Below are 22,198 nucleotides of genomic sequence, written 5' to 3' on the forward strand. Positions count from 1 at the left end.
TTTTTCATTCGTAGGAACAACTTATTTTCCTGTGCCACTTATTGTTTATCCACTCTCTAGAACTCATAGTCGTAGTAAGCAGGTTTAAGTGATCATAAAATTACTGGTCATCGTCTTATGGGATCCCAAAGAACATGAGAAACTCACTGATTTCCACAGCAGTATTGCAGTATTGACTTATGTTATTATGTAGAAATCATCTATTCATGAGCACTTAACAAAAATGCAGATGCCATAAGGATCTTCAGCCTCACCAATCTAACAGTATGTCATCTAATCTAATCTTCAATGTCTTTGGTAATTCTGACGGTCAACTTCTTAACAGTAAACTGAACTCTTATTAAAACAACAGGTTCAACCAGATCTACTCTAGACCATGCAGCAAGATACTTGCCAACAAGTCACTACTTGAACTTATCAAATGATCCAACAGGCTCAGATGGTGGGCGAACTAAGCATTTGTCTCCTTTATTAAATATCACATAGAGTTCACTTTCTATTTTCCATTTAATTGCATTCGACTTTGTTTTCAATTGATATTTTTTTATGTTGAGCTTCATCTTGTTGCACTTTTATTACTTAACCTCTTATCACAACATTCCTTCAGTCCTGGGCCTTCAGTTCCCAGTAAAATTTCTAAATATCTCCAATGGGGCTTCTCAATATAGCCTCTTTAGACTGTCTCTTAAAGTCTCTAAGCAGCCAGCTGTACTACCTTAATTGCAGTAAACACAAACAACCACTTATAATTGTCAAGATCTCGGATTGTCTCCGCAGTACACACAGCGACAGCATCACCAGGTTTAAGACCAGGAAGTGGTGAGGGAAAAGAAAAGATGAGTGGTTTGCTATCTATGCACAACCCGAAAATCCATCCCAACTCAATATGCTCCATTTCTTCTTCATTCCAGGAAGGGACTGAAGATGCATCCCTTAAAGCAACATCCAGCAAACCGGTCCTAGGATGCTTGTATCCAGTCCAGGGAGGACCTGGCCTGGCAGTTCGGGCTGGACTGTTCCCATTGGGAGCAGGGTAAAGACTGATTTGCATTCGGCTGGGTCCAAACTGGAATGGCATGGTGAGCAAAAAAACGATGGATTTAGGCCCAGATCTCTGTACTGGGGTGGATGTATGACATTGTTCTGCATTCTTTCCATCAATTGTTCTTTTTGGCTATATATTCCCACCCAGTACTAAATCATAAAATGAGTGTATGTTGCATAGTGCTTCTATCAGCCTGCTGCAGAACGTATTCCCTCCTTGAATCTTTATTTTCTGATATGAACTTGCTTTTAAATTCAAATTCACGGAATATATGTAATTTGTGCTGAAAAAAACAGTGGTAAATGATACTTTTGTATTATTGTTTATCCTAATTTCATACTAAGAATATTAAATATAGTCTACCTGAGGTCAGTTTTGAACTGCATTGCAAAAGACATATCGGTCAGCAGAGCCGGCTTTAGTGCTGGGTGCTGGTCACGCCCAGGGCCATAATATTTTTGGGCGCCTCCATAATGACCTCATTCTCCATGGATTCCCTCACTGCCACTCTACACCAGTGTCCCTCACTTCTCCATAGCCCTCCATCACAGGCATTTCATTTGTTTTATAGTGCTACTCATTCCAGTGTAGGGTATCAGAGCACTTTACATCATTCTCAATTTATGCAAAGACAATGAATCATACATGTGTAAATCAGTCTACAAGAAATGTTACATAAGACAATGAGGAATAGAAGGTTTAGGACTCACATGTCAGCCATACTAGTAGGCAGTATATTTAATAGTGTGTGGTCTGAAGAAGCACCAACTCAGGATTTACACGTACTACGTAGCTGGGTTGGCTTTACTAATAAGAATGTGCGTCTAGCTAAACAAATCCTATTTAGCAACATTAGGATAATGAACGAGAGGAAAAAACATAACGTTCTAATTTATACCATGCAGTTTGCATGTAGCTCTTTGATGGAACGTATGAATTGCAGGTAAGTAAAGGATGTCTGTGACAAAAGAAGTAACTTACTGAGCGATCCAAATAAAATATAGTTCTGTGGTTTGTGTTTGTTTTGATTTGTTCTTGTTTTTTGCAGCAGGCACATTAACCCTCGGGCTACTTTATGGTGAGTTGAAACTGCCACTGTACAAAACTCCAACTCTCTGCAGTAGGAGAATTAATCACTAGAGTTATCTTGAGATTTTCATTGTTACCTGAAACTGCTGGACACACAAGAAACTCTTCAGCTGGTGCTTTTTAAACCCATAAGTTATTTAAACACAGTGACCCCCCAGGTCAGGGCCAGGAGCGGCTGCACCAGTTGCACCGCCCTACAGACAGCCCTACAAGTCGGTCTGTAATCCCTCATCCTCCCATTTGTTGCTTAAGTCTGGCAGCTGCTAATTCAAAGGACTAGCCATACAGTGCCCAGAGATGTACAAGGGATACTCCGGGGATGCCATGTGGTGCATCTGTGTTCGCATAGGTCTCTGTTTCACCTTTCTCAGTCATAGATGCGGTCCCTCCAGCCTCAGTGAAGGGCACAGAGGCCATGTATTCTCTCAGGCGAGGGGATTTCATTTGTACTACAGCGAGTTCCACCGCGAGGGACAGGGGTGAATGTGTGAGACTGGAAAGAACGCCACACAGATAAGGAAGGGAATCATCATTTTGATATTCGTATCTACATACATCTTGGCCAATTCCAATTGGGATGTGAAGTTCAAACCCCCGTGCAGAGTACTGAATTACGAGATTTACACCTGGTACTCTGCCCCAGAAGTCCCCACAAAACTGTTGAACTTTTTTAGGTGTAAAAATGTGGTAAACACCTTTATAGGTAGAATTTGGTGTGGAAACCACCAAATTCTATATGCAATTCCTTATTTTCATAAGAAAAGCTCGGATTTGGAGGTATTAAATGCATCTATTAAATACCACACCCCTTGGTATCAATTTTTACTATATGCAGTAATTACCACAACCCCACCCGGCCAACATGTAATTGAGACCTTACCTTTTTTTCCTTAGGCTAGTATGCAACAATAATATATCAGTCTTTCGCTTATAAATAAATACTTATTAAGTAGTTGTTGTGATTGATCCAATACAAGAAAGCAGTTAACTCTGATTTAGAGCATGTATCGAAATAACTGCTTTTGGCAATGCAGCGGAACGTGTGAAAAGGATATCTTTTAAAATTTGCCTCGAAATGAATGTAGCTTTTTGTGTGCTTTTAGGGCAAAGCTCCAAGCACACTTCAAGCGTAGCATCGTCCAAAATCCCGGCATGCTGTCTGAATTAAAATGCAAATAGCCTCCAGATTGTGCAGCTGCCGGTGGCTTCCTGGCGACTGCCCACCGTGCCCGCTCTGATTAGCCCACTTTATTTGTCCCTAGAAGGAGGGGGGACTGAGTATGCATTCATAACACGCTCCAGCATGCGGCCTAGCTGCATCATGGCGGCAATAACTCTATGTTTCAATTCTCTGCGGCTCAGCAGTTTTACTGTGCTTTTCATCAGCCCGCAATGGGTTCTGCTTCCGAAGATTTCATTAAAAAATCCCATTGACAACGCGACGTAACCTGGTTTGAACACGTCTTCCGCGCGCCCTGACGCATTGCTTCGTCGCCCCCGCCCCCCCCCCCCCCCACGCGTTCGTCTGTTGACTTATTAAAAAGGAATTACGGCGAGTAGTATTGTTAATGTCCGACGTGTGGTTTGGGGTTGCTGTATTCCCGGTGAATTTGGCCATTAGCAGCTGTAGGACTGTGTTTGGGGGCCAGTGCCTAATTGATGCCATGCGCCTTTTAAATATGAAATGTACTTGTGAACGCAGCCATCGTGTGCGTCCTCGTTCTGCTGTTCTGTCCACGCGCTACTACTTCAGAAGGGCGTTTAGGAGATCTTTTGTTCCCACGTACAGCACCTAATTATATGTGCATCCAGGGAATGAAGTGCCCCTTCTGGTTACCATGACAACCTTGGACTCAAACTCAATGTCATGTGTAGAGGTCCAATTACTCCACCACAGAGAAACCGCGCATCTGTTCAGTGTAATAGCCTGATTTTTATTTCTTAACCTAGCGTTTCGAATGACCTGAACTATTACTTTTTCTATGTACTGCATATATATAAGTTTCTAGTATTACCCATTTTATTTGTACTCATTTTACCAGACCCCATTATCATTTTACCAAACACTCATTATACCGGACCCTTCCACATAGGATACAGGGAAGAGACTAAAAAGATTCGAAATTTGAGCAACATCCTATGATGAATCTATCTCTACTTTACACTGTAGGAAGCTGGCTCATATATACTATACGAAAACGAGGTATACTGTGCAGAGTCCAGTGGATGCCCTGAGGCATAGCAGAGGCTAAAGTAGACAATTTCAACAGCTCTATTTGTGGTAGTGTGGTCGAGCAGTGAGGCTTATCAGAGGGCGTTGTTAAGTATTTATTATACACACTCATGCAAGAAATGTTATCACACACTCAAAGACTGAATCCAGACCAATTGGTAAGTATAACAAATTATACTTTGTATTTTCTTTAAGAACCAAGGGTTACTTAATGCAGGCAATTTGTAATACTTTCAACGTATCAAAGCTTTTCAGGTAGAAAGGTTTGTAGAGTTTAAAGCAATACTATTCAGTCGGAAAGAAAATACTTGGTATTCAGGATATACAGTTAGGGAAATCAGAGAGAACACTAGGTAGTCCTGTGGGGAAAATACAGGTAATGGACTTACAAGTAGGTACCAGGCTTACAGTTCCAGTCTTCGGATGGTCTCAGGCCAACACTGCGGGCATGTCGGTCGTGGGGGACTGGGGGCACCAGGAGGTGCAGGTTTCACTATCTTTGACTTGTTGGTCAATACTGGCAATGAGCTTTACCCTCACGGTCCACGGAGAGTAATGTAGCAGGTTGGTTTTCAGCAGACCACAAACACGGTTACTGTCATGGTTGCCGGCGGTTGGCTGTTGGTGTTTGGCTGGGGGAGTTCCGTCATCATCGGACCGTCACGGGGAGGTCACGGTCGGGCAGTAGGGCCAGAGGAAGCCTGCAAGAGCACTTGCAGGGGGGTACAGGCTCTTGGGCACCAGCTGGGCACAGCTGGGGTTGGGGTGGCTGGGAGTATCACTCAATGTCATGGAGGCCGCCTGGCTGGGATTCTTTTCTTCTGCCAGGACAGAGTCACATCGACACAAGTGTCGGTCCTCTACCAGTGCAGTCGGGTAGTTCTTTTGTGGCAGTGTTTCGCGTCGACACCAGTGGCAGTCCTAATTCCGGCAGATGCCGGGGACTAGAGCCTCTAGTCCAAAGGTAGATTATTGTTGCTTTGGTGAAGGTTCCAGGGCCTCTGGGGTTTCTTAGAGGCCAGACAGGGTTTCTGGAAGGCCAGCAGGTCCAGTGGTCGACCCGGGTGCAGGTGGCAAGGTTCCTGCCGAGTTTGGTCTGCAGCGGTTCAGTTCCTGGCCCAGAAGCGGTCCTGGTTCGTCTTTTCTTTGGTCTGTCGAATCTGAAGAGGTAAGGTTCGGGAGTGCCCCTAAATACTGGATTTAGGTGTGTTACAGTGGTGTGTAGGTCAGGACCAATGGGTCCCTTCCTTGGGGTGTCTACACCCCCTAGTGTGCCATCCTTCAACGGGAGGGGGGCATAATCCTCTTCCTAATTGGCTGAGTCCCCTCACCTTCATGGTGGAGGGGATTGTGATGTGGGCTTCACCTCACCTCCCCCACCTGAGGGGTGGGGTCGGCAAAAGTGGGCACGCCTCCCTTCCTGGTTAGGTTTCCCCACTGGATCCCATGCCCAAATGGGGGGCCAGAACTGGTGGGAGCCAGTTGCTGATAGAAGCAAAAGGCTGGGGTCATCTAACAAAGCTCCCTCTTCATGGACCCTGCCCATCCTGGGGGAAGAGGTATCACACCTCTGAAATGGACAGTGCATTTTTTCTGTCCACGCACCTCCCCCGCCATACCATGCCCCGGGACTTGAAGTTACAAGGATTTTTTTAAATCGACTTGCTACAAATGTTTAATTTTGGGGGTAACTATGTGGGTGATATGGTACGAATTTTACATATGTGAACTAAGATTAGTTTGCTGGACACATTTGTTTTGTATTAACTGTAGTCAAGAAGTCATGGAGCCCTATTGAACAATCTCACTATATTTGTTCTTCATTAGTAAAATAAATGTTTTACTTAAACTCAGAATGGGCAAGATTTTTGTATTTCCATGCATCAAGAAAGAAGAGACTGAGACAAGGAAGTTCTTCTATGGTTTCAAAATTGCCTTAAAGCTGAGCAAATGGACTTTTGAATGCTCACGATAGTTTCAGACTGCTTTTCTCATTTTAACATTGTTAGGCCTGATTTATAATGTGTTCACTGATGCCAAAGAAAAATTAAAACTTAGGTTTGAAAACCCGTTAGTTACTCAGGCCATAAGCTTTTTTTTTTTTACTCTGACTTTAGACAAACTCCTTTAATCCAAAGAATGACCATCCAAATGCTTTCCCACACCAGGCAGCAAAGTCTAAGACTATTTTAAGACAAAAAAAACTTTTGGTAAAGTAAAACCGTCTTCCCTGGCTTAAGAGAGTCAGTGAACTGTCCTAATCCAAGGAAATATTCCTGTCAAAAAGGATCATTTCTCGCTTCTACCCAAAACAAACATGTGTTTGTAGCTGTGAAAATAGCTACATGTTGCAGAAGCATCACGTATATTATTGCAGTCCCTATGCAAGGCCGGACTGGCAGTAGTTGGCTTCGAGCATTTTTCCAGGAGGCTGGGACGGTGGGGGGTGGTTTTGTTACTGGGGGCAATGTTCGGAGCAGTGCCTCAATTTTGAAAGCACCAGCTGCAGAGTTCCTTGTATATCCAGTATTTTTCAGGCAATAATAAAAGTGCCAACATAGCTCTGGTGACAGGGCCGGACTGGCCGTAGCGGGCACCGGGCAATCCCCCTGTGCACCGCATGGGTGGTGGCCGGTTTTGCGCCCCTGGGGGCCATTTTCGTTACAGGGTCGTTTTTGCAGCATAGCTGCAAAATCAGCCCTGTAACAAAATCGGCCGAAAACCGGCCCTGGCAAAGAACTCGGCGGTACCCCCAACCTACCCGGGGGGGGGGGGGCGAACATTTTGCCTGGGCCGGTTTTGGTTCCCAGTCCGCCCTGTCTGGTGTAATGTAATGTAATTTTATTTTTGTAAAGCGCAACTTACACTCCAAGGAGCATCATGGCGCTGACCACTTATGTCTAGGAGGTGTTTGGCCAAGGAGCTGGTGAGGCACCAGTAAGACAGTGTCTGGTGTCTCTAAGGGTAGAGTTAGATTAGTGCTAAACAGGCTGCATCTGTAAGTTTAAAAATCCATGTCTTTAGAGCCTTTCGAAAAAGGTTCTCTGACGGAATCTGACGTAGTTGGAGTGGTAGTTTATTCCAGGCCCTAGCACCTAGTACCCCAAGGGATTTTCCTCCTTTCGTAGCTAGTCTGAATTTAGGAGTCACCAACAGGTTCAGGTTGGAAGATCTGAGTGAACGTGAAGGCACATATTTTCCAACCCTTTTTGACAGGTAGATAGGACCCAGCTGATGGTAGTACCTAAAGGTGATTACTAAGATTTTAAATAGTACCCTTTTGTGGATGGGCAGCCAGTGCAAGAGCTTAAGTGCTGCTGACGCAGAAGACTTCCTGGGCCATCTCAGTACAAGGCGGGCGATGGCACTCTGGACCATCTGCAGTCTATGCAGTACTGCTTTACTAGAGCCTGCATATAAGCTATTGCAGTAGTCCAGGCGAGATGTAATAAGGGCCACCGCCACCGTCTTGATTCATGTACCTGCTGGAGACAGATCGGAGTTTTGTCTAGTGGCAGTTTTCACTCATTTAATGTAGATCAGAGGGTAAATATTCCTGTTGCAAAAACATGTACAATGCAGATCACAGAATGTGCATAGCTTAGTGGGATACGGCTTTTGTCACAAACATCTTTTTGTTAGTGTCCAACTCTTAAGTTGCAATCATAATGTAGCAAAGTGAGCTATAAAGTGTCATCAAAGAGCTGCTTGCAAACTACTTGGTGCATGTTAGAAAGTTATGTGTTTTTTCTGAGTCATAATGTTGGTAAAAATGGTTTGTTTGGGTAAAACTAAATTGTTATCAGCAAAGCCAACCCCAACCACTGTGTTGCTTTCCAAATCCTGAGTTTGTGCTTCCCCAGACCAAGGAATCTTAAAAAATACCTACTAGTTTGCATGATATGAATCCTACACCTTGTAGTCTCCTTTGTCATATATAACATTTTCTGCACACTGATTTACACACACATGATTCACCGACTCTGCATTTGTGTGTGATGTAAGGTGCTCCGGCACCCTATACTGGTATGAGAGGTGCTATAAAACCAATGAAATTTATGTGCACGAGAGGCTATGAAGAGATGAGTGGCACTGTTGGAGGTGGCAGTGAGGAAATCGTTGAAGAGCCCCAACAAAAATTGTTGAATCCTGGTGCACTCTTAGGTCATCATTTATTATGTTCTAAAAGTGAAAACAAGTGAATATATCATGAAAAATGCGTTGTAGAATGCACCCTTTTTGCCCACATTTTCCTGCGGAGTAGAACCCCCCCAAACTTCCTTGCAGTGGTCAGGCTCTCTCCATGCACTCTCTATGCACCGTATGGGGGCTGGTCTGACAAAATTTGGCAGGGCTGCTCTGGGTTCCCAGTCTGACCCTATCCGTATGACAGATGTTTTACAAGTGCACATTGGGCAGCAAAAATTATGATTGTCATTTGAAATATATTTTTTGCATAATTTTCAGCGTCACACTGCCTTTTGATACAGATATCACAACATTTTTGACACAGAGCTAATTTTAGCTTACAATTATAGATATGCATTTAGCTCAAGCAGATCTGGACTGAATCGCTTTCAGTTCCTGTTTCTGTGGTCATTTGATCAAAGCTTAACCCCTTGAGTGCCCCGCCCTTTCCCCGCCCTGTGCTGGCCCTTTCATTAGCGGGCGGGGTTCATGACGAGATAGTCTCGTCATGGGCACAGCGCAACCGCGGCCCATGACGAGACCATCTCGTCATGGGCACTCAAGAGGTTAAAATAGCTTCATTGAAAAGTATGAGACTTCACATTTCTTGGTGGAATAAAATTCACAGATGGGTGCAATGTGTCACAGCAGCCTACAGAGGTCGCTGGTGTGTTTTCTGGGCATTCTCGTTGCTTGTAATGTCCTGAGCTCTCAAAAGGCTGATGCCAGAATGAAGGGTCAGATGTACTAAACATTTTAACGGTCACAAATGCTCAACTTTCACTTAAGTGCCCATAAAAATGCTATTTCTTATTTACTAATCTCATTTTCGATTTTTGGACTCCTAAATGGGATTCTGAATGGATACTGATTCGGTATCAGGGAGGGACATGTTGTGGACGTCCCTTCCAAATATCGAATTGGTATCTTATGTATCAATATTTTCAGACAAAATTCTGTTGCAAAAAATGTATATTTTACCTACACCTCAGTGGAGATGGTAAAGCATGTGCAAACTGGAAGGGTTCTCCCGGTTCCCGTTTTTGAGTGTAAAAAAAGGTTTGTTGAAGAGTAGTCCAGGGATGAACTGTCAACTCCTAAACATAAAAAGTAAACTTTTCTTTTTAAGTGTAGTCCTATTTTTTTTTAAGGAAAATGAGCTGCATTTAAAAAAAAAGTTTGCATCATTAAAAAGCAATCACGTAAATGGTGGTCTACTGACCCCAGCAGGTCACCGACCCCTAATTCCATCAAAACGCCTTGCCATATTTTTATTTCTATAGTTTCTGACTGTACAGAAATTGTAAAGATAAGGTACAAATAATTTATATAGATGCGCAAAATTTTGTTTTAATGTTTGCTAACCCACAGAGCTATGTCCATTATTAGATTTACTAAAAATTCTCCTTGGTATCCAGTTCTTACAGCAATAGACATTTTAAAGCCCAAACTAAGGTTTCAGCATTATATGGGGCAGAGTTATTGGCCTAGTGTTCCATGGGCTCCTTGGGGACCAGTGATAATAATTTAATAGGAGCTGTTACAGTTATGGGAAGGCTCCACTTAGATTGGACCTTGATCCTAATCCTGTTCCTGTGTTGGCTTCACTAAATCTGTTACTCTATTGGGTCCGCGTATGGGCCGTTGAGGAACCACAGTCTTACAGAGAGGTCCTTGTTGATATCCTTAACCTACCAAGCTCTAATAAGATCAAGTGTCTAGCCTATCTTGAAAAAATCACCCTATGACCTCAGGTTAGAACATTTTTGGGAAGAGCCTTCTATTACCTCTACTGCGGTCCAGGGTACCTTCAAGACAAAATCAAACTCTACACTCCCCAGAGAAACCTTTGCTCTGAAAATCTCTGTCTGGCCATAGTCTTTCGCATTAAGAAGACGAGGGCGGGGGGCAGATCTTTCTCATTTCTAGGCCCCTCTCTTTGGAATAAGTTGCCGCTGACTCTCAGGGCCATAAATGAAACATCAATGTTCCGGGAAAAACTTAAGACCTGGCTGTTTTCCTCCACTTAGACTCTTCTTCTTTCTTTATCTGCAGACGGCTCCTGTGCTATAGCGCCAGGACACTCCTCGGAGTAACAGTTGTGATTTATAAATTACCTACATAGACATAGAAAGATACTGAGAGAGAGTCATTGCCCTGAATGAATTGTCCAGCTCTATAGCCAGTTGTACAAGGTCTTTTGTGTTATACAAGAGCATGAGCAAGGCTGAGTAATTTTTACATTTTATTTGTTTAGCTTGCTCATGTTTGCTTTACTTACAGTTTAGGTATGCCGACAACTGTATTTTTAGCTACTAGGGCTCCTCTGCAGGCAAGGTCCACTTTGTGCCAGTGATGCATGATATCTCGTGACCGAGGAACGTCTGCTGTTTTTTTGCCCGAACTATTCTCGACCAAGGGTCATATGGATTGTGCCTTGTCATCTATTGGGGATATCATACCGTACTAACGCTCTTAGAATTTCAAAAGCGATTCCATTAGCGTGGTAGTGGCTGCAGTATCTAAATTCCTTTTTTCTGCATGGTCTATTAGACTTAAAGCAGCCGAAGGACTTCCTATGCACATGTATTAGTGAAATGAAAGGGTGAGCTCAAATTGTAATTTGGTGAATGCTAGTAGTGCCTTGCTATTTTAATGATTTTAATGAATGTTTTTATTATTTTGTATTCTTTTTATGATTGTAGGGTTTTTCATCTGTTTTAATTTACTTTTGCATTGATTTTTGTTATATTTACTTTTGTATGTCTTGATAAACTGTGTCTGTCAATAAACTTGGAACTTGGATTTTTAATGTTTATTGTCTTTTTAATTATGTATATTTATGAAATGTGGTTTATGAATTGAGTTATTAGAATCTTGAAATCGTGACTTATTGAATAAAGAGACAAAAAAAATTATATAATTGCAGTGGTATTTTTGTAATGCACAGTTTACACAATGACAGTAAGGAAATATTTCCTTTGAATTTTAAAGGTTTATCAATTTAAGAGGGGAGTCAGTGTTGTGGCTAGGTGTTAAAACCTTGTCCTCTTCGACTTGGAGGGGTTACTCTCTTGTGAAGTTATTATAATTTTTCTTTTAACACCAATTTATTTTTTTCTGGTGGTATCATAGGAATGTAGATAGTTTTTGCTGCGTTAGTGTCCTTGATCACTATTTGTTTTACAAGGTTCCCAAGTTCGACTCACACAGTAATAAGCACCCTTTGGACTGATCTTAGATGGTAGCCAGTTGCGATTTAAGAAAACCCGGTTACCTGTATTGCTGAGGACATTTTCATTAGTTATGCCTACCCCAGGTCTATTGCATTTTTACTAGCCCGCCTGTTATTCACTGTGTTATCATCTTATATCTTGAGTTATCATTTTCAGTGAGTCTACCTATGTCATTGGTTTATTAGCTGGGCCATCTTGCATTTCCATTAGTGCTGAGTAATGTTATGTCGTCAGGAGTTAATAGTGTGTGATGTCATTTCTGCTGCCCAGGCGTTTAGGTGAATTTACGGCTATATTGTATTGTATGATTAAATGAGTTTTAGTCTGAAAATTTACTGTATAAAAATGGTGGCCGCAACTCAAAAAGTTGTAGATCAAAACCCATGAAAGGTTTGTAGTTTGTTAAGGGACAGAGGCCAGGCAAGTTCCAGAGATTTTACCTTTAACGGTTTTTACTGTTTCTGGATATGACATTTTCAAAAATGTATTTTAGATTTTTTCCAAATTAAATAGCTTTGAAGGTATAGTATCACTGCCTAAATATTGTCTGACAAAATAAAATTATGTCTATTTAATAGTATTTACACAAATATCGCACCTTAAGGTAATCATTTTTGCAAACAGCATTTAGGGCCCTATATTAACGTTATTCAGTATTTTTGTCAATTACAGTCTGGCCTATTGCCAGGGCCACTGGAATTATGTGATTCTGCAGCTGTGGCATTTTCCACATAATTTCAACATATGTAAAAGTGACAAAATAGTGAAGCAATACTATCACAAAATGTGCTGTACTATACCTCCTAATTTGCCCTTTCATGCTGCATGATTTTGTCAGCCTGCCACATAATTTGGTTTTCCCCTGCTGTATAATTCCAGTGGCCTTGCCTATACCTAGTGGTGACAAATGCCCTGCAAAATTGCAGATGTTTGACCTTTCTCTTTCAATTAGGAGGTGTGAAACCAAAATCAGCCCTGGAAAAAATGTTCCAACCAGCCCCCCATTGTAGAAGAGCATGACAAGAATGGAGCCATGGGGAGATGGTTGGCTCAAGACCATCCTGTTCTGAGCACAGCCACCGAGCCAGTAGCCCATTGGACAAATGCCGATTAGATGCTAGTCTTTCAAAGATGATTGCATTGTTAGAGTCAGACGGAAGCAAACACCCATCGTTCTCTCTGAGCCCAACCTAGGTGCTAGAGTTAAGCACTAGAACCTACCGGGGAAATCCAAAATGTCATTGAAAACCGCGCTCATTTAAGTGCTTAGTGAAGTATCTACCCAGACCCAGGTTCAATCTGCTGTTTCACAACAATGGGCCACTTGGTTCATTTATGCACTACAGGCTAGTGAATGAGTGTTAACCTTCCACAAACATGTAAGATTGTTAAGCTGCTGTATAAATTAGCATCTTTTCTGTCTCTAGGAATGTACAGCTACCGATTGCTCCTTCCACTGGTTAACACTCCCTCGACTTGGTCTACAATTATTGTCCTACAAATAACAGGCAATTTTACATGAAAACTGCTTACATGTGCTTCACATTTTGAATAAAGTTTTGTTTTCTTTGTTAATTCAAATGTTTTTTGTATTATCCTCCATATATTTAATGATGATTGCATACCAAGTTTAAATTGAGGGGAATGTGCTGTTGGAGCCACATTGAGGAGTTTAAACTACCACTGTTAGTGTACATTTATTTAGTGATTTTATCTAGCGCTGCGTACTACCTGTTACTTTAGAAGGCTCTATGACATATACTCTTGGCATGGTATGGCACTGACTCACTTTTGCTTGTGAAAGTTGAACATCTATGAATGTCTGTATTTTGTTGACTAACCCATCTTTGATGCAGATGTTTGGTTGGCTCCTACTTTTCCAAATTGAAGAAAATGTGACTGTGAACCACAAATATATTTATGAGGCATAGCCTAGATATCTATCATTTTCAGTTTTAAAGAATTTAAATAATTTATTTTATTCTATTTATATGTCTGAGGCTATTGATGTAATATTAGCTGAATAACGTACTTGTATTCATGTTTTTTTTAACTTTGTTATTTTATTATTAGCTTGTTATATCGAATAAGCTTATTTGATGATGATGATGTTGACTGTGAACTGTGCCTGCTTTCATTTCATGTGTGTACGCCTTCTATTTAAAAGCTGTGTCTCTGATGAGCAACCATTTCAAGGGGTTCTTGGCAGGCACGCTTCCCACTTTTGGGATCCCCTCTTCGGGAGCTGTTCAGTGTTGGTTTCTCCTTGACATCCCCTCCACCAGATATTGATCAATGGAACAAAGTGATCGAGCAGCTTGGAACCCCCTGCCCAGAGTTCATGAAGAAACTGCAGCCCACCGTCAGGAATTACGTCGAGAATCGGCCCAAGTATGCCGGCCTCACCTTCCCCAAACTTTTTCCCGACTCCTTATTTCCAGCAGATTCAGAGCACAACAAACTCAAAGGTACGTCAAATCTGGCTTCTTTTTTTGTAGTTTAATGAAATGCGGTGTAATGGTTCTAGTGATAAACGACGTCAGTCATGTTTTTAAAAGAGGATATTGAACTTAAAACAAAATTGTTATATTCTAAGTATCTTAAGTGGTTTTACCATCCTGCCCCCTCTCCTTCTCCCTTACCCGGTGGCTGCTCCCTTCCCCTGATGATGTAATGCCATGTCACCTAAAGAATTCCAACTGTCACCGTGTGCCACTCAGCTGACTGGAATTTGTGGTGGTGTAAATAAAGGACTGAAAGAGTTATAATGGATTGGATTCACTTCTTTGCAACAGAAATCATTTTATTTCTGATATTAAATGCATTGTTGGAGAAAATACAATTCTCACTCAAGTAGAAATATACAATCATGAAGTTTCTAACATATTATTTCAGGTTTTATGCTACAGTTGGTTAGTTGAAATGCCCCCTTGCTCCAAACTCAATTAAATCCAATAGCAAAATCTTTCATAGCTTCTACGAAGTACCTGTTTTGACAAGATTAAGTTGTCTCCCGTTACAGCGTTAATTTATAGGAGACAAAATATAAGGAATGTATACAAAATATGTCACGTTTAAACACAATTATCGTTCATATGAATGTGTTAGATGTACAGCGTCACTACACTTTTTCATCAGTCGGCGATGAAATCTATCCAATAATTGAATATAATTTCGAAGAAAATCCCAGCTTTTTTTAAATGGTACCTGCGTGGAAATTCCAGCTGACCAGTTCCCTCTGTGATCTATTGGATAATTTGCGCTATAGTGTTTGCTTGTCAAAGGAACAAAGGAGTGTATTCTAGTGAAACAGATTGAGTAACTGTATCCTGACATTAGAAAATAGCTGAAAAACTGAAATGGAATTACCCGGAGTATTCTCCCTGCAAGGTTTTTCACAAAGATAGTCTAGGGCGTGCCACGTGGGATGTCATGCGTCTCATGAGGTCATCGCTGCTATGTTCATTTATTTCAGTTCCCTTTAATTCACAGAGGGTACAACGTCTATATACTTTTTCACACTTATGTTTCAGTTAGGTGTGAATAAGTGCCATTTGTGGGCCTGATTCACAGTATAGTGTACTCCTATGTCTTACCTTGTGCATGTGGAGTGCATTTCTGATTTTTAGAATTCCCATTAGTTCTCAGGAGAATGTTTGGGAAGTAGTGAAAATCACAAGTCTCCAGAAGTATTCCTGGAAAACGTTTGTGCAATCTTATTTTCGCATATGAACTTACTTTTTCCCATGCATAATGCGTATAGTGTGCATGTCCGCTTGGGGAATTGTCTTCCTTATGTGCAATTTCACTTTGTAATTTCTTTTCTCCAAATGGATACTTCTCCCATTGAGAAACCACTTTCCCTCTAACCACCACCTCCCCACTGCCAATTTGGAAGTGTTCCCCTTTGCAATCTCACATTGGAAATTGAGTTCCACCAGTCCTTGAAAGGTGTAAGTTTAGAAACTTTAAGATAATTTATTTTAAATACCAATAATGTGAGTGGTTGTGGGAGAGCTCTAACTTTCTTGATATTTTTTTACCTTAAATTCTCACTCCCTGGCCCTAGAGAAGATTTACTCGTAAAAAAATATTTGAGTAAATATTTCAACAAATTTGAAATCAGGATTTTTGTACCATAAATATGAATTCCTACTCATAAAAGATGCTAATAGGTTTGTAAGGTCAACCTATATGTTGTTATGTTATGTCTATTTGTATAGCACACTAATCACCTGTGAGTTTCAAATTTATTTAAATAATTGCTAAGTTACTTAAAACCATTTCAATACAAGTTATACATATTATAAATACACTATTACATGATGTGAATAAAGTTAGTAATTCTAAAATTACAAATTGTTCGAATTCCCCCTTTTTAAAATGCCATGATTAATAGTTGTTTCCTTTCTGTCTGTACCGTGTTGCAGGAACCGACTAGGTGCAACAGCTCGTCCTTATTAGTCCCACAGAGTCGACAGTTAGTAGGGAGATTACCACGTAGCCAGGGTGACATATGCTGTTTAACCAGTAATAACCCCATCCGTTATTTTAGAAACTGCTGCTTAATAAAAGCTGGGTAGCCAGTGGCAAGGTAATCTTGAAGGTCAATAGTCTTATAATTCACCATCACCCACCCATGTGCCCGTTTTGCTAATGTGGCTTTATCCTCTATGACAGATTGAAATTTGATTGACTTCTTGACCAGACGCTCAAAGGTCTGTAGGTTGGTTGGAGTTTCCCAAAGTTGTGCAAGATCTGTAAGGGCAAGAGATTCTTGCAGGTACACTCTTATCAGTGATGTGTTGCGGTGCTGTAGCTCATACCATAACATGATTCAGTGAGTTTGGTTCAGCTTCCCTAATCTTGTTCTAGCATATTATGTGTGCAGCGAATGACTGCTTTAGCAACCCGAATTCTAATCTTATCTGTGCAGAGGAGGTATAACTTGGCAAGGCGAATATAATTCTATAAGCTTGAGTAATTGCAGTGTCTAGGGTGCTGGCATCCTGCCCTCTTAATGCTTCACTTCCATATGAGATTGTTGGATGAAGCTTTGCTCCTACATCTTCCAGGAGTGGCTTCAGAGAGGGACCAGCTAACTTTTTCTTCAGATTTTTAAATGCTATGGCCAGGACCAGGCCGTTCTTTTGTATCTCAGCCTTTCTTTGTTAAAAAGCTCTCTTAGTTATCAATAGTTACCCCAAGATACTTGTAGTCATCTATGCTTTCCAGCCGTGTTTTGCCCAAAAACCAAGCCTGAGTTCGGGCGCTCTTGATGTTATAACAAATGGTTTTTGTTTTCCCCAAGTTGATTAAAAATGATTAACATTGGCTCGCGAGTAAGTCATCATTGTGTCGAGCAGTCGTTGAAGTCCCACCCGGGTGCAGCTAACCAATACCACGTCATCAGCGTATAATAAACTAGATATTGTTTTTCCACCTAGTTTAGGAGCATGAGGATTACATGATTGTAATGGTTCTGTCAAATCTGCCAGAAGGAGTTTGAATAGAATTGGTGCCAGAACATATCCTTGTTTTAGTCCTCGAGTAGTTTCGATTTTTCGAGAGTGGTGCATGCCTGCTCCTATTTTGATTTGAACCCATATATCGCTGTGCAACAGTATCAGCATATTTAAAAGGTATTCTGGTATATTCCAGTTCGCTAACTTCCGCCATAATTTCCCTCGGGCCACGCAGTCAAAAGCTGCTTTAAAATCAATATAACAAAAGTATAGTGGTGTTTTGGAAGCACGGGCACCGTCCGTAAGTAAGGTGATTGCTAAGATGTTCATAATTGTGCCAGATGACATTCAAAATCCAGTCTGATTGTTAGGAATGATGTATTGCTAGATTACCGTGATGTTAGCTCATCAAGTACTATTCTGGCTAAGCATCCACATCCATTAGTTATAAAACGATAGTTAGCTGGAACAGATCTGTCCCCTCCATTAAAAATGGGAGATATAATCGACCCTCTCCAAGACGCGGGGATACTTTGTGTGTTCCTGACCTCTGTAAATACTGGGGCTAAGATTCCTGCCCAGAGATCTGGGTCATATTTAAATACCACAGGAGGTATGCTGTTTGAGCCCGAGGCTCCTTCTTTTCGCCCTTTCATTATTTGTTATTTAAAGCTATCTGCATGTACCTTGGGCAGACCCTCATGTTGCATATTTTTTAGAGTATCACGGAGTCCCATCTGGAAGTTTCTGTGGATTTATCATTGAAGTGATTTTTTTAGGTAGTGAGCCCATGAAACCTCAGTAAATCATGATTTTACACCTCTATAGTTTAAGAATTTGAGTCGCAGCGTGTTGGAGTATTGGCAGCGGGGACCAGGATTTTCAAACTTTGAGCCGGGAGGAGGCAGCAGCGCGAGAGCCAACAGCGCTACCCGGCCACGCCCCTAAACACCTGGCCATTGAAATTGACCTCGCGCCTCCCGCTTCGCAGGAGACGCAGCGTGTTGGAGTATTGGCAGCGGGGACCAGGATTTTCAAACTTTGAGCCGGGAGGAGGCAGCAGCGCGAGAGCCAACAGCGCTACCCGGCCACGCCCCCAAACACCGGGCCATTGAAATTGTCCTTGTGCCTCCCGCTTCGCGGGAGACGCAGCGTGTTGGAGTATTGGCAGCGGGGACCAGGATTTTCAAACTTTGAGCCGGGAGGAGGCAGCAGCGCGAGAGCCAACAGCGCTACCCGGCCATGCCCCCAAACACCGGATATAGCCGGTAGCATTTCACGGGACGCGCGCGAGCTGCGCCGGGCTAAGCCCGGGCAAAGGGCGGGCCGTCTACGGCCGTCTGAGACCGGAGGCGGTCGGGCCGGGCCACCCCCCCAACTTTCTGCTATGGGTAAGCGTAAACAAGCAGTGACTGTGGAGGGGGATGGGAACAAAGCGAAGGTTGCTAGAAAATCGGACTGCATTATTTCCTATCTGTCAACTGCTGTTGGGGCTTTATCTAAAGAAATTGCTAATGCTGAACAGGAACTTGGCCTGGTACCCCCTACATTGCCCTGTGAACCTACGGATTGTGTGGTGGTACCTAGTATACCTCTGGAACCGGTGGTGGTTGTGTCAAATCCCGCCATAGTTGGCGATCTTGCTAATTTTACTCAGGTCGTGGATGTTCAACAGGGGCTTTTGGCCCAGGGTAATGCAGGATCCGTAAGGCCTAGTAAGAAGAAGAATGTGAAACGCCCTAAAACCCCCAAAGCTCTGCAATCTACCGAGGGGTCATTAGGGATTCTCACGGCGGACTTACTAGAAGACATATTTACCTCACGTTTAGAACCATTATTGGTGGGCATCGCTAAAGACATTGTTGAGACTTTAAATGCCTGTGTTGCTGACCTGCTTAACAAATGCTCTACAATTGTAGCCTCCATTAAAGAGTTTAGTTTACAACAAGGGGGGATTAGTCAGGTCATGCACAGCCCACATAGGCCAGAAGGGGGAACGGGAGTATCTTCTGGGCCAATGATTTAATCACATTCACAGGGGATTCGCAGTACCCTAGGTAGGACACTGAGCATGGGCACACCCCCTTCTACTGCACAGCCGTTATTAGGCAAACACACTCTTGTAAATATGCAGCATGTGGTTAGTCATGAGGTACCCCAGCCCCCGGACTGAAGCGTGTGGCAGGCAAGGGGTAGTTTGGTTACCCTTGACCTTCCCCCAGAAGCGGCCCCATTGGTGGCTGTTTTTGTAGGGATCCCACCGCTCCGTGAGGGAGTGCAGGAATCTACTTTTGACCTGCTGAGGGCGACCAGATCTTGGTGTACAGCCTCCAGTTGTGGGGGACTGGACATTGCCCCCAATATCATCATGGCGAGAAGGGTGGGGTGGGTTGGGCGGCGGCCGAAGCAGCTTGTGGGGGATTGTGTTATAGTCAACTTTAATAGCCCGGACATTGCAGACAGACTGTTCTGGGATGGGTCCGAGGTTGGGCAAAGGGGAATTAGACCAGTCCCCTTAGGGTTCTTCTACCCACCCACAACAAAACTGCCAGGTGGCATTCACAGTCACTCGGATGAAGTTCGTATTGTTAAAAACTCCCTCCCTCCACCCCCTAGGTCACAATCTTCTTGTAGACATCCTACCAGGGCGGGGTGTCATAGTCCGGGGGAGACGTTAAGGCTCAGAGATTGTCCGGTACCCAATAATGTTTCTTTGCCCCATCCCACCAATTTGATTTTGAATAACTACTATACCCCACTGTCAAATTTGGCGGTAAATGATTGACTGATAACCTCAGCGCACCCCTCTGTTCCCTGTCAGGGAATCCCTGTCATCAGGGGTAGTTGTAAATTAATTAGCTGGAATGTTGATGGGATCAGATCCAAGAGAGCGGATGTATCTTGGCTTCACCTTATAGGTAGACATGATATTATCGCCATGCAGGAAACCTGGGACTCTTCAAGTAACTTCTATCTGGATGGCTATTCTAGCTATGTGGTACCGGCAGTTGTGGGTGGGGCGGGTCGAGCGAAAGGGGGCCTAATACTTCTTTTTGCACTTTATTTGAAGGGTACATTTACTTGCCTGGCCTCTGGTTCGAATAATTTTCTCTGTGTCGAATAGTCCGTCTCCCATTTCCTGAAAATTTTATTGATTAATTTTTATAATTCTAGGGACTGGGTGGACCTTAATCAACACATGGTCGCTTTCCAGTGTTTTATTTTAGAGTACAGTCAGAAACAAAACACTGGTTTCGAGATCGCCCTTATGGGCGATTTTAATGTTCATCCCTGTGAGGTTGAGTGTCATGCGAGGGCCTATGAAGCTTATGAGGGACCATTTGGCGCTGTAGCCTCGCATTTTAAGCACACTAAGCAGGGGGAGGCCCTAGAGGAACTCCTTGCCAACACCAATATTTTCGAGTCTAATACTATAGAGGTTGGGGGCAGGGCTATCACGTACAAAGGTACTACCTCAGGGTCAGTGATAGATTACATTTTTAAGTCCTCTGGCGTTTTAGCAAGGGCAAGAGCTTATAATGTTGTCCCGTCTGCCCTTAGTGATCATAACCCGGTTTATTTGGAGCTGGCTATGGCTGATAGTTTGGGCGACTCGCGCCATGTCTGCCAAAGTGACCTTCCCCTGACCACGAAAGATAAGGGTCGTAGGGTCAAATGGGCTAAGGTGGTGGCAGTATCTTTTATGGAGGAGCTCTGTGCCAAAGTTAGTGGGCACTGGGCCACTTGCCTCAATGATAACTCACCTGAGGTGGAGGTAGTTGGTGCCTTTGAGGCAATCTGTGCCCAGATCTCCAGGGACCTGACTTCCACCAATAACCGCAGAAGCAGTAATCCTTCTAGATGGTTTGACGGAAGTTGCTCTAGGGCCCACAGGATTTTGCACAAGGCGCTAAATAGCTGCCCTAGGGATAAGGGGGCAATTGTAGCAGCCAGAGGGGCCTATAAAGAGGCAATTGCCAAACGGAAAAAGGCAATCAAATTAGAGGCTTGGGACAATCTTTTATCTATCGATGTCCTACGGGACAGCGGTAAGTTCTGGGCAACAATTAATCACCCTTTTTTTTCGGGTATCGAGGGTACTGATTTGGATTGTGTAATCCCGGATGAGCAATGGTTTGACTATTTTAGTAATATGTACGGGGCGGGTGGCCCAAGTCCTCCAAGTAGCAGTACTTGCTTAGAACCTCATGCGCTGCCCTGTTTACTTTTTGACCTTTTGGATGTGGAGAAAGCCATAAAGGACTCTGCAAGTAACAAGGTGCCGGGCCCTGACGGTGTGCCGGCAGAGCTATATGGCTCCTCCCCTAACGTATGGGCTAGGATTTTAACAAACGTTTTTAATGCAGTTTCTGGTCATAGGTTCCCGGATTCGTGGGCTACGGTGGTAATTATCCCAATTTTTTAAAAGGGACAACGGGGAGACCCTTCCTTCTATAGACCCATCTCCCTGTTAGACTCTGCAGTGAAGATCTTGGGCAGGGTCTTACTCCTCAAACTCAGGGATGTTTTAGACAGTCGGGGTATTCTGTCTAATTTACAATATGGGTTTAGAGCGAATAGGGGGACCTTGGATCAATGTCTAAATCTTCAGCTTTTAATCAGTAAATACACAGTGGCAAAGGATGGGTCCCTTTTTATGGCTTTTATGGACCTGTCCTCCGCTTTTGATTTAGTCAATCGGTCAAAGCTATGGTCTATTATGTTGGATTTGGGTATTGACCCCCCCTGGTAGGTTTCCTAGTGGCACTGCACCAGGACCTTTCTGCTTCAGTGAGGGTCACTCAGGATGGGAAATGCACTAAGCACTTTAGGTCAGAGAGAGGGGTGAGGCAGGGGTCCTCTTTACTATTTATATTAATGGTCTGGAAAGGTCTCTGGGGATCCCGAGGGCGGATGCGCCGCGTGTAGGGGATCTAGTTAT

At 43.0% G+C, this 22,198-nt stretch overlaps 1 protein-coding gene across 5 annotated transcripts in view; it reads left to right on the top strand.

The window, feature by feature from the left end:
- MAPK10 (mitogen-activated protein kinase 10) overlaps positions 1–22,198 on the top strand; it is a 948,252-nt gene that overhangs the window by 785,796 nt on the left and 140,258 nt on the right. For all 5 annotated transcript variants that reach the window (XM_085636553.1, XM_085636554.1, XM_085636551.1 and 2 more), the window contains one exon: positions 14,077–14,259. In XM_085636553.1, the coding sequence (XP_085492679.1) occupies positions 14,077–14,259 (183 nt within the window). The remainder of the gene's footprint in view (positions 1–14,076; positions 14,260–22,198) is intronic.

The sequence above is a fragment of the Triturus cristatus genome, chromosome 2_1 (genome assembly GCF_964204655.1).
Source record: "Triturus cristatus chromosome 2_1, aTriCri1.1, whole genome shotgun sequence".
In the NCBI taxonomy this organism is placed as follows: domain Eukaryota; kingdom Metazoa; phylum Chordata; class Amphibia; order Caudata; family Salamandridae; genus Triturus; species Triturus cristatus.